At 41.6% G+C, this 13333-nt stretch overlaps 2 protein-coding genes across 3 annotated transcripts in view; one reads left to right on the forward strand and one right to left on the reverse strand.

Moving 5' to 3' along the window:
• DNASE2B (deoxyribonuclease 2 beta) overlaps positions 1 to 13333 on the forward strand; it is a 75307-nt gene that overhangs the window by 21946 nt on the left and 40028 nt on the right. The window contains exon 2 of the mRNA XM_043575436.1: positions 11622 to 11685. The gene's annotated coding sequence lies outside the window, so the exon portion shown is untranslated. The remainder of the gene's footprint in view (positions 1 to 11621; positions 11686 to 13333) is intronic.
• The window catches only part of LOC122480700 (uricase), an 80238-nt gene continuing 72180 nt past the window's right edge, over positions 5276 to 13333 (reverse strand). For both annotated transcript variants that reach the window (XM_043575440.1, XM_043575439.1), the window contains exons 5-8: positions 12483 to 12669; positions 10642 to 10765; positions 8399 to 8482; positions 5276 to 6243 (exon numbers count right to left, since the gene is read on the reverse strand). In XM_043575440.1, the coding sequence (XP_043431375.1) occupies positions 6169 to 6243; positions 8399 to 8482; positions 10642 to 10765; positions 12483 to 12669 (470 nt within the window). In that variant the 3' untranslated portion in view covers positions 5276 to 6168. The remainder of the gene's footprint in view (positions 6244 to 8398; positions 8483 to 10641; positions 10766 to 12482; positions 12670 to 13333) is intronic.

Below are 13333 nucleotides of genomic sequence, written 5' to 3' on the forward strand. Positions count from 1 at the left end.
CAGAGCTTAGAGGCCTTAAGTTTCCAGAAGAGTCAGGTAAAGCAGCAAGGACAGACCTTCCACAAGATTCTCCAGCTCTGTCATCTGTGGGGCAGAGACATCTACGGCAACGTTGCAAGTCAGACGTCTTCTTTCTAAATTAAACACAGCAGACTCATTTGGTAAATTGTGCTTCATTTCCTTTTTCAGTGGGTCACACTCTTACTTTTCTGTGCCAGGAAATACACAACTTGAAAATAAGACTATAAAACTCACAATTACAAACATTTTGAAGGACGCTCAGGAAAACTCCTCAAGCAACCAGCAGTTCCTGTTTTTAAGACTTTGTGTTTGGCACTACGTGTTAACTACACTGGAATTAAAATATAAATAAGTAAATAAATAAAGAGGCAAACAAACAAATAAATTCGTGTTTGGGACTGTGTTCCTCTCCTGTGCCGCAACCCAATGACACGGGTTGATCTACACCGTGCCGCAGTGGGTGGGAGGACTGAGGCTGCTCCTATAGACCTGAGCTTGAGGCCAGCCCCACCATTTACTTGAAAGGGGAACTTGGGCAGTTATACGGCTCCCCTCAGCCTCAGGTACTTCACCTGTTCTCTACTGCAGCTACAGACACAGAGCAAAGCAACACTAGGTCAGCACTGTCCAATAAATATATAATGTGAGCCACATGTGTGACTTAAAATTTTCTAGCGGTCACATTTTTTAATGAAATTTTCTAGTGGTCACACAAGGGAGCAGGAAAATCATCTAACATATCCAAAATATTACTGTTTCCATGCACAATACCAAAATTATTGACATACTTTACAATCTTTTAAAAATACATTTATGGGGCGCCTCGGTGGCTCAGTTGGTTGAGCGTCTGACTCTTGGTTTTGGCTCAGGTCCTGATCTCAAGGTATATAAGTCGGAGCCCCACGTCCGGCTCCGCGCTGACAGTGCGGAGCCTGCTTGGGATTCTCTCTCTCTCTCTCTCTCTCTCTCTCTCTCTCTGCTGTTCCCTCGCTCTCTCTCTCTCTCTCTCTCTCAAAATAAATAAATAAACTTAAAAAAAAAAAGGAATGCCCTTTAAAGTGGATGCATAACTTAAAAAAAATAAAAATAAAGAACAAAATAATAAAACACATCTTCAAAAGCCACTGCACATTTCATACTTACAGCACGTCGCCATTGGGACAGAACAGCTCACGTATACCATTTAGGGCTGGTTTCAGTTGAAAATCTAAATAACAATGACTTAGACAAATAAGATTTCCCTACTGTATATATGAGGTCTGAAGGTAAGCAGAGCAGGGTCAGGACAGCCACCCCGCAGTCATTGGGTCTCAGTCTTCTCCTAGTGTGTTCCTCCACCATCTTCAATACATAGCTTCCTATGTGGTCCAAGATGGCTGCTTGAGCATCGTTTATCACAACTGTATTCCAGCCAAGAAGGAAAGAAGGGTACCTGTTTTGAGAAGTTGCATCCAGCACTAATACTCATATCTCTGTAACAAGAACTTCAATCATTTGGCCATACTTAGCTATAGGGGAGATTGGGAACTGTAGTGTTTATTTCAGATAGCCAAGTATTCAGCTACACAAAGACAGGAGGATGGATGCTGTGGGGAAAGTAGCAACCCTTCCATAATACCAGTCTCATAAGACTGACGGAGAATTGAATAAGAGTACATAGTACAGATATTAGTATAACAGGAAAATTACATTAAAGTATGATTTTATTACTATGCTCTCACTCCATATCAAGCCCAGAAGAGTCACAGAATGAGCAAACATATGCTCAGTCCAAATACTGTTCATTTGATACATTCTAATGCTGCTAAAAGATAAAACAATTACTTTCTTAGGTCCTTGGATTTGGGGTGGTTTTAGATACTTTATCTTCATAAGGGCACATAAAAGGAAAAAAAAACTTGCATTATTTAAGCTCCATGAAAAATTGTTATGCTGAGTTAAGGGAAATGTGCTGAGCAAAATGCATATAAGTTTTTATTGGTCCCCAAAGACCTAAGTTAGTTGAGGCATTTGGTGAATTCTAAATACATCTCATCCCTAATTCAAAATGAACATTCAATGACATTCAAAATGGTTTTGTGAGACTAATGAAAGGGAGCCCTCTGATACGTCTGGTCTGTGATTTTAATGAAGATGTGTGTGGGTCAAAAACAAACATCAACAAAATTTTAAAGATAAAATTTTAAAAATCTAAGTAGATCTGCATTCATTAATTTGAGCCAATTAGGTTGACATCAGTCTGTTTAATTATCTATTCAGGCAGATTTCCTAATTAATTTTTAATGCTAAGGTGACTTCTCCTAGCTACCCTAATGTCTGTAGGTTATTCATCAACCTTCTGTATGGTGTGCACGCAGAATGCGGAGTAAGTTAACATTAGCCTAATTTACACAGAGTTAAAAAGGAAAACTTTGAAGCTATGGATCCACATTGGAGGAGGAAAGGGACCCTGGACTACGGGTTAGCAGATCTGGGTTCTGATCTGTTGCTGACTTTTCTGTAAAACCCTGTACCAGTCTCTTAACTTCTGTTGGTTCAATTGCCTCCTATGTAAAATAAACAAATCCAACCAGAAGTTTATGTCAGCATTCAATTTCTATGATTTTCTAAGAATCAAATAATTTGAGTTACATGTGTCACCGCTCCCTCCACCATTCAAGTAAAACTCACAACACTGTCATGTTCTACAATGTCTTTTCCCCTGTATATCTGGGGTCCTTCTCTTTTATCCTAAACACACTGTTTTCCCTTTCTCATACAAGGGAATCAGTGTACCTTCCTTCCAAGTTTATTTGAATATATTCCTTATGTGTAAATTTCCAGTGGAATCTTTTACACTTTAAGGATTGAGTGTAAATGACCTCTTTGGCAGATATTGAGGTCCCTGTAGAGGCATGAATGAGCACTTTGCTGGGAAGAAGGTCCATAGCCACTCTTTCTCAATGGGATATCCATAGAATCTAAAAACCTTAAGAATTCCTGAAAAAGAGCCCAGGCAAATGGAAGAACAAAAGGCAGCCGCACTCTGACAGAAATGGGAACAAAGACTATGAAAAATTCAAAGAGAAAAAGTTTCCATTATTTGGAAGCAGGAAGAACCCAGTGAGTTAGAAGGCTTGAAATCCATGACTTTAGAAAGAAGCTCTGGTTTCCTCCAAAATGCAGCTAAGGAAGCAGAAGTTAAACAAAGGTTTTGCAAAGGAGACTCCAAAAGGCAAAGTCCATCCAGTCCCTAGTCTGGAGGGAAAAAAAAAAAAAAAATCAATGCTCTTTCTGAACGAGGCCTAGGAGGTTAGAAAGAAGTTCAGATTTCTGTAGTTAAATCTTTGCACGTGGTTGAAAAAGCTAAATTCTGTTTCAATAACAAACAAGTAAAAACACTGTTTCCAAAGAGTGATTTCTATTGTATTGAGAACAAAGGGAGAAAAAGCAGGTTACTAAAGGGGAAGAAAGGTGTGAACTTAAGTCTGACTAAAAAGGAAAAGGAATGGAATGCATTTTCTGAGGCTGTTTCAATGAAAGTTCTGAGATGAACTTTAGAGGATTTCGACTAAGTCTTAGAATTTTGGCTGCTGAAACCACAAGCCCCAGATGACAGCTGCTCTGTTGGGTGCCAGGCAAACTGCCTCCAGGCAGCAAATGGGCTGGAGTCACCTGCTTTATTCCCCCAGGAAAGTACTTGAGATGGGGCCGGGGTAAGGATGGGGGGAAGGGAAGAGAAAGCACTGTAGAGCAAGTGGGGTTCCCAGTAAAACTGGAACAGAGAGCCTGTAGCTTCTATAACAAAATTACAAAATGTTTTGATACAAATTACCTGGCCGGTGTTTGTAGTTCAGGCTGGCCTGCTCCTCTGCCAGCACTGACAAAACCGGGTGAAACCCAAAGCCTGTTTTTCAGCATAATTTACAATTCTAAGCACAAGAAAACATTCTTCACAAAATAGGATTCTGGCCCTTGAAAATTTCAGACTCCAGGCTCTCCTGCCTGGGAAATAACACCTGGGATACAACATCCAATAGCTCATTTGCAATCGACTCAGGAGAAGCACAATGCATGTATGTTCAAAACGGGCCACAACGTCTAAGGATTCTGCTCTAACATCAATTTCTTCTCTGAAGCAAATACAATGTTTCTAAAACTTTCCTGACCAAGATAATAGCTAGTAAGAAGGGCCTACGTTTTTTGTTCTTGTTGTTTGTTTGTTTGTTTTTAGAAAAAATCATGTTAAATTCTAAATTCCTCTTTAAACAGGATTATCAAATCAGCAGAGGAATAAAATGTACTAAGCAATTTGGCCACCCAAGTGACATGATATAGAAGCCCATTTTGTAACATGAGTATTCAGTGTGGCACAAAACTTTCCTTATCATATTATTTCATCCTGCTTATCTCGTGTTCTTTCCCAGCAGGCACTAGCTTGTGTGGGGTTTCCAGCATTTTCTAGGGCTTGCTGCTCTCCGGCCTCCCATCTCTCACCTCACTCATAAAGTCCAAAGAAGATTTTCTACTTGGGTCTAATAACACACGAAAAGAAGACAAGATATTTCATTTAACAAACACATACAGAAATTTCTTTTTTAAAAAAATATTTATTTATTTTGAGAGAGAGAGAGAGAGTGCATAGGAGGGGCAAAGAGAAAGGGAGAGAATCCCAAGCAGGCTCCATGCTCTCAGCACAGAGCCATCTCACAAACCGTGAGATCATGACCTGAGCTTTCAACCAACTGAACCACCCAGGTGCCCCGTACAGAATTTTCTGTGTGTCAGCCATAAACATTATCACAGCACTTTACAAACATTAACCCATTTGATGCTTGAAATACTTCTGAGTTAGATTCTATTTCACCTCTATTTTACAGATGAGGATACTTATCATATAGCTAGAAAGAAGTAGATCCAGGATTTAAGTGAGTTTGTGAAATTAAACACTATACCATGCTAGCTTATGTAGTATTACAAAGGGGAATGAAGCAGAATTATCAAATAATACTAAGTACTTATATGTAAGCATTTATAAAAAATGGAGATTTAAAAAAGTTAATAAGTGTAGATTTTTTAAATGGAAGAAGGTTCCATGTTCATGTGGACAGGTTTTCATCATGGGTTTCTAAAATTACAGTTTAATTATAGTTTATGAAGCTCTATGGTATATGATATATACCATATATGTATATTATATATAGTATATATATATAACATATATATATAGTGTTACTCAACTGATACAAAGATAATCACCAGTCAAGTCTGTATATATCTTTAAATCATCAATTATATTTATTTCTCTGATTATAAAAGTAATAAATGTTCAGATATGGAAGATTCAGAAAAGCACATGGCAAAAAATAAAAATCACTCCTAATCCCACAATCTAGAAATCATCATCACTGATATTTGTATAGAGTGTCGTCTTCTTTCTATATGTATATTCATTGATTGATATATTGACTCAGCACTTATTAGATGGGTTCTTTGTGCCAAAGTGAGACCTTATTCAAAGAAAAATAAGTTATACTTTTTTTCAGTGTGTACTATATATTCTCTAAGAGTTGTAAAAGTCATAAAACCAATACATTAAGATTATAAAAGTATTTTTAGAGTATAAATAAATTCCCAGTGATACATATGCTAGAGCATTCTTAGAAATCCAAATATTCAGTCCAATTGAAGTCACAATGGTGAAAGGTTTCAAAAGATGATTTTGTCGTTATATTTTCTGCAGTACCCAAAAGCAGTTTTTGCATCAGTAGGATGAAAACAGTGCTTACTTTTGAACTTGTGCACAAAGTAATTGATATGACACATCCATTAATTCATGATTATTTTCTTAGTGAATTGGTTCTAAAGCGTCTCCAAGATAGGAAGGCACAAGACAACTAAAAAGAAATCTTGATTTATGACTGTTCTAATACCGTGTAGCATTTGTAAAGTAAACTGCATCCATAAAGCATGTTATAATTACTAATCACAAAACACCTTGCTGAGCTAGGAGCAGAAGAATTCTTTCATACAGGAGGAAAATTAACACTATAAATCAACATACTAGTTTGAAAATTTGCATGGTTACATGCTATGATTTCCAGCATCACAAGAGGCTGAAGGAAATCCTCAATTGAGAGTAGGCTCCTGGAGATGGTAGCTACTTTGTCACAGCTTCGAAGTCAGCTTCCTCTTGACGGTTCCAGTAATTCTGCCGTAGGGATTGTCTAATGGTAGCAAGACCTGTAGAAAAACCACATGGCAACTTCAGAAGCATTAAAATAGACCTCTCCTGTTTTCTATGAATCAATATTAAATCAAAACCAAAAACAACAACTCACTAAATAGGAAAAACGTATATGCACTAAAGTCAAGTTATTTGAAGCAGGGTAGTGCTTTATTTTTCTGGCAATAGTGGAGGGATGAGTTGATTGTCCAGAAAATTTAAGAGTGTTTGAAAGATTTTAATCACTGGGATATAAATGTTTCTCAAATACATTATCTATCTCTGCTTTTTAAACAGAATGTGGTGAACATAATTTGGTCTTTGCTTGAGAATTCACTTTGAACACCTATCAATGTCCAATGCGATCATACCACGCCTTCAGGAACATCTGAGGTCCTCAGGGCTGTTAGCCCAATACTAAGTGGTTTCAGACAGCTGTAAATTTAGAGATGTTCTGTCTTCCCACCCTGTCATTTGTCACTTCTCTGCTGTTGTCAGTGCGTCCTGACTCCCTGCTTCTCATGTGTTGCCCTCACTCTGTACACGCCTGCTGGCTGAGGGCCTGAGAGCAGCTCCCACCCTCCAACCCCAAAGCACAGACACAGAGTCAGGACAACTTGTGTGGCTTCTCAGGTGCCTTCACGCGAACCCCTGGCCCCAAGGATCTGGGCCTTCCCGTCTCGGGGCCCCCACGCAGGCTTCGGGTGGGAGCTGAGGAAGCTGCAAGTCTGACTTCTTGGATATAGGGACACACCTGGCAAGCCCTGTGACACATCTTTGAGCTGGGATCAGTGCAGGTCACAGGTGTTTGGGGGCCCTGAGGAGACCTCGTTTCTTTGCTGGTTCCTCAGCTGAGCACTGCTCCAGTCATGACCTTGACCCTTTTCTGTTTGGGGCCCATTTGTTGTACCTTTGGTCGACATGGCCAAGATTACTTTCAGGTCCCTCTCTTGCCCTTTAGACGGTAATTATTTTAAAGGGCGTTAATTCTAATTAATGGTATTCTGGTAATCGACATCCTTTCCTTCCAGTGACATAAACGATGCTGCCTCCCTGTTCAGTTGAATGAACAGTACCTGGGATCAATGTTGCTCTCGTCTGTGACTCACAGTTCTCTAGAAGCTATCCCAGGTGCCTAAGCCTTTGTTTCCCAGTGCTGTTCCCCAGCCTCCACCTACAGCTGTGGTAGCACAGCCTGATGGAGCCCATTAACATAATTTGCAGGACAGAAACAGGAATAGAGAAATCCTACCATTCTGAAAATGGCTCAAGAGGGGAAAGACAGTTCCAATCTCCCAGGACACACTACTTCAGGCTGTCTAGTCAGACACACTTGGTTTAACCTTCTGCCATGGCTTAAAACAAGTCAGGGTGTTTTTGCAAAACAAGGTTTCCTTTCAAAAAGTGCATTTCCTCGTCTGTCTTTCTTTCTTTTTCTCCTTCCTTCCTTCCTTCTTTCTTTCTTTCTTTCTTTCTTTCTTTCTTTCTTTCTTTCTTTCTTCCTTTCTTTCTGTTTATTTATTTTTGAAAGAGAGAGCATGCGAGTGAGGTAGGGGCAGAGAAGGAATCCCAAGCAGGCTCCATGCCATCAGTGCAGAGCTTCACAAACCATGGGATCGTGACCTGAGACAAAATCAAGGGTCAGATGTGTAACGACTGAGCCACCCAGGCACCCCCTCATCTTGCTTTCTATAATTACAGTTGGAAACAGTCTTTCTTCCTTTCTGTTTACATTTTCTGTTTATATGCTACTTAAATTGACTACTTAGTCAAAAGTTAAAGATGATGAAAGAAAAGGGAAATAGAATCTTTTTTTTTCTCTTTATTGCCTCATGATGGAAGAATAACAAAGCTGTGACCCTGTGCAGCACTTTCGAAGTACATCTCCGAGCTGTCTCCTCTGGCACACTCTGTTCTTTCTTTGTCTTTTAATCTCTCTAGCTTCCAACCCTCCTCCATAATCATTCATCCACCTCTAAGGCATTCCAGCCCCAGGTTTTGAAAGGCCCAGAATCTAAGAGGACTCTAATCAGTGGCAACTATAAATATTCCAAAAGCAACAGCTGTTAAGAGTTTGGGTTGGTGATATTATCATCCCAATTTTATAAAGACAGGTAAGGGTGCAGGGGTAGGAGGGTAGACGTTCTTTAAATAGTTTTAAAGTTCTCTTACCTCTTCTTTGTTGATCAATCCCATTTTGGACATGTCAATATTAAAGTAGTGAATGTTTGGCAGGCTGATTTCCATATCTTCTATCTGGAATCCAAAGGAATATGGATCACATTGGGCAACTGTGAATCTATCTCTCTGTCACTCCTCCCCAGTAACCCAACTGCCCGTGAGTCCATTACTCAAGTTCCACCTCCGTCTCTGAGACACTTTCTGATGTTCCTCTACTGCGTGACACAGTTGTCTCCTGCTAGTCCCATTATTAGATGGTGGACGCATTCTTTCCCCCTCCAAGTACAAAATCGGTTTTCAGAAAAGTAAGCGTTCCTTGGGTCAGAAAACAGTGAGAACTTCAGGATATTAACTGGCCTCCTGGTGGTGGCCAGTCAACCTCCTAAATTCTTCCTCAGTCTGTTTCCTCCTCTCTAGCCTATCCTGAACATTTACAGACCCTGGGGTAAGAGTACAATTGGAGGCCCACATGCCAGATGTTTAAGGTTATGAATCAGGCAAGCAACATTTTGGTTTTTTTGCAGGGAGGGAGGAGAGGGAGAGGGAGAGGATCCCAAGCGGGCTCTGCACTGTTCGTGCAGAGCTCTATGTGGGGCTCAAACTCATGAACCATGAGATCATGACCTAAGCCACAACCAGGAGTCTGGCCTTTAACCAACTGAGCCACCCAAATGCCCCCAAGCAAGAAATTTTTAAGTGAAATATGTTCTATCCTTTTTACTTGACAAATATACCTTCATAACAGCCTGGAAAGCCAGAACCTAATTGAAATTTCTCTGACTGCTTGCAATGCAGGATGTTGTAGTGTGGGAAGAGCCAGACCCCAGCCCCTGGCCCATCCCTTCCTCTCTTTTGGCCTCATGTGGACATGCTAGCTTGAGTGTTTGTAAGCAGTTTCCACCCTTTTGCCCACTCGCAGGCCCAAGGGTATACACACTGATGGCATGATCTGCCTCCAGAGGGTGGATCTGGGGAAGAGGTTTGCGCAGGTTCTAAAAGTGGTCTCAGGGTTCTTTGGGCAGTTAATTCTGGGGTGCAGGTATCCAGAGAAACTGTAAAGGGATGTGTGCCCCTGTGAAGGATTTGTTGCCTTGGCCCCACTGACTCTTCATCCAGTGGAGAAAGGACAGCCAGAAAACATCCTGGAAAGTTCCACGTCATGGCAGGATCCCTCTTGCCCATGTCTAAGACTGGTACTCTTTTTCTCCACCCATCATGGCTTTACTTACTTCAGACCCTCTTTGCCAGATTTCTGCCTCCCAATACCCTCCCTGCAGGTCTCCTCATCTGTGGTCTGCTGTCCTTTTAATTTACCACCCTTCTTTTAAAGTGATCTTTCTAGAGTGCAAATTCAGTAGTGCTACACCTTGGTTAAACCCCTCCGTGGCTCCTAAGAGCTTTGAAAATAAAATACAGACTATAAACAAGCCCACAAAGATCCTCCTGGTCTGATCTCTGCCTCATCCTTAGGCACATGGAAAGATGTTCATTCCTGGCACTTCACATATGCCAAAACCTCAACAGCAAATGATTATTCCATGCTGCTCCTGTCTTATACCTACCATGCTCCCTCACCCTTGAGTGTGAACTCAGATAACCAACCCCTACTTGACCCTTAAGACTCAACTCAAACACCTCTCCCTCCATAAAGCCTGGCTGGCCCAATCTTCCATACCTGAGTTAGGTGCCTTTCTCTGTATTTCTATAATGCTTTATGCTTTACTGGATCGTTAGTTTACTTATTGTCTTCTTTTACCAAATGATGAACACTTTAAGGGTAGGCACACTGTCTAATTTATCTTTGTATTCTTCATCTGCTGACAGAGATATAATAACTACTCAATAACATCAGATGGATGGATGGATGGATGGAATCTGTCTGCATCTATCCTTCATTCTCCGGCTACCCTGAAACATAGACTCTTGGCCGAATTATCCCTCCTTCAAGGCATTTGAGTGTCCTGATATGAGGCTTAAATTGTGGCAGGTTGTAAGGACCCAAAGAATTTTCGACTAACTAAAGAACTACAGCAGTGGCCCATGTTTTCAGGTTGGACAGATTTTTCCATTTTTTGCTCTCTTCTCACTTGCTATAACAAGCTTTTGAACAACAACAGATGTCATTTTTCATGTGTCTTCCACTGTCTTATTTTAACTCTCAACTCTTCTGTCAGCGCTGACAGGAGACACAACAAGTTCTCTCAGTCTTCAGAATGGCAAGTGACAAAACATACCTCAGGAACCCGGCTCAAAGAGTGCACCTGGATGTCATAGAGGGTCTTCTGGACAGAGGGCGAGTACTCGCCTTTGTCATAGGGTCCAGCAAATTTCTCCAGGACAATATCCCGAACAGTATCCCTAAAACACAGAAAAAACAACTAAGGACTCATAGGGTGGCCTTTTAGGAGTGCATTATAAAGCTAAGAAGCGGTGACCTTCTCTCCCTGCAGTAAACAATTTTATTGCTGGTTTTAGAACAGATTAATATCGGGGCGCCTGGGTGGCTCAGTCAGTTAAGCGGCCGACTTCGGCTCGGGTCATGATCTCGCGGTCCGTGAGTTCAAGCCCCGCGTCAGGCTCTGTGCTGACAGCTCAGAGCCTGGAGCCTGTTTCCGATTCTGTGTCTCCCTCTCTCTCTGACCCTCCCCCGTTCATGCTGTGTCTCTCTCAGTCTCAAAAATAAATAAATGTTAAGAAAAAATTAAAAAAAAAAAGAAGAGATTAATATCTGGTAATGCCCCCTAAAAAACACCTCACTTCCCCCTTTTTTTACCCACACATGTGCATGCATGCACACACACACACACACACACACACACACACACACCCTATTCAACAAAGGTATTGAGTGTCACTAGGCTATCTTCATCATCTGGAACTAGGGCCCACCGGGCATTCCAGGGTAAATCTCCATCACATTTGATGAGCTTATGAAGAGGACCTCCAAATACTCCAACCCTCTTACTGCTCAGACTGGCCAGTTCCTTGAATTATTATGTTTTTAGGGGTTTTGTTCTGTGCCAGGCTCTGTGCTTTGGGTTTTATGTGATTGCTTCATTGAATTCTCTCAATATCCTGAGGCAGGTGCTATTATTATCCCCAGTTTAGACGTGAGGAATCTTGAAAGTTATATGATCCACACTAAGTTCCTTTCCTGAGTGGGTGGCCCAGCTAAGACCCTGACTCTGCCATGTTCAATTTTGTGCTCTAACAGAAATACATCAGCCTGCTGCCAATGGGGAACACGCGGGAAAAAGAAGATTGAGGTGAAGTTCTCTGTAAGTATTTTCAGACACATCACATAATAAAAGGAGTAGAGCAGAACTATACCACTGGGAAGAAGCTACCAGGGGGCAGATACTAGCTCATCAGAAAGTAGTAGATTCTAGCAATGAGAACTTCAGCAGAGGAATGAGATGCCTGGTCAAAAAGCAAACTCAGAGTCCAGAGGCCTAATTCCTGTTTGCCAAGGATATTATAATGATAGGCGTACCTTTACGTTGTTAACACATTTATCATTTATAAACTGCTTCTGTAAACATCATCTCATTTCGAGTTTAGCCCAGAGTGACCAACTGTCCCAGTTTGCCTACCAATCAAAGGGTTTTCCAGGGCGTGGGACTTTTCAGTGTTAAAATCAGAAAAGTCCTTGAAAAATTGGGATGCGTTGGTCACCCTCATTTAGGCCTCTCTGTACCTACCGTGAGGTAGTAAAGCCGAATATCATTATCCTCACCTGATATGGTGGTTCTTAAAGTGTGGTTCCTGGTCCAGCAGCAGCAGCAGCAGCTGGGAGTTTATTAGAGGTGCAAGTTCTCAGGCCCCACCCCAGGCCTACAGAATCAGAGCCTCTGGAGTTATGTCCAGTAATCTGCCTTCTACTAAGCCCCCCAGGGAATTCTGACACACAGTAAATGTTTGAGAACTACTGATATAATCGATGAAAAACCAAAAGGTCAGGGAATTTAGGTGGTCCGTTCAAGGTCACTTTAGCTAATAGCAGCTAAGATTTCCACGTAGGTTTAGTAACGGGAAGAGAGCATAGCCAGCGCCAGGCCTTAGCACACACTCCTACCAGGTAGTATCAAAGTCCACGTCTCTGTACTGATGATAGCGCCACTTGCAGTACACTTGGGTGGCAAAACACCTGTCCTTCACCTCGGGGAGGGTGGTGAACTGGTCCTTGATGAATCCTTCAAATCCAGACTGGGTCGTTTTCAAGACCTTGAGGTCTTTGATTCCAGAATGAATGACTGGAGGTCCTGTTTCAAGTAAAAAGGTAAGAGGCTCTGAGGTCATGGATAAAATAGTGTCTTCTTATTGGACAGCTAGCTCTGAGCATCCTGGTCACTAAACCATGGTGCACCGTTGAACAAAGAGCTACCTTACTACCCATGTTGTCTGTCTCCCTGTCTCCTCTGAAGTTATGAGGGTGGTGTGCCTATCTCTCTATCTGGATTCCACGACTCCCTGCCTTTCTCCTGCCCTGGCAGAACTTAAAGTCAAAGACTAAACCTCTGTCTTGTGTTGAAACCCACAGAAATGAATACCTTCCTCTCAGCTCCAGGTACAAATGACGTCTAGGCCAAATACTTTCTCCTTGTTGGGCTCCACTTCGCTCAATATATAATCATGATGAAATTAGTGAGTAAGCTCCCCCAGAGCAGTTCTTCTGTTTGCTACTCTGACTCCCTTTACAGGATGGGAGAGGGTTAGTCCTCGTGTTGATCATCTACACTGGCTGATGGCTCCAACTATCATCAGATCCTCAGTTTTCTTGTGTTTATGAGCTCACTGAAACCAGAAAACTTCATGAATGAGTAGCATTGTGGACCTGGCCCAGCCTAAATAGAGACTGGGACGATGAGGCAGTGACCCACCCATAGGGCATAGATATGCCTAGGGGAATACCCATAAAGGCTTTTG

This window comes from Prionailurus bengalensis, chromosome C1, assembly GCF_016509475.1.
Source record: "Prionailurus bengalensis isolate Pbe53 chromosome C1, Fcat_Pben_1.1_paternal_pri, whole genome shotgun sequence".
In the NCBI taxonomy this organism is placed as follows: Eukaryota; Metazoa; Chordata; class Mammalia; order Carnivora; family Felidae; genus Prionailurus; species Prionailurus bengalensis.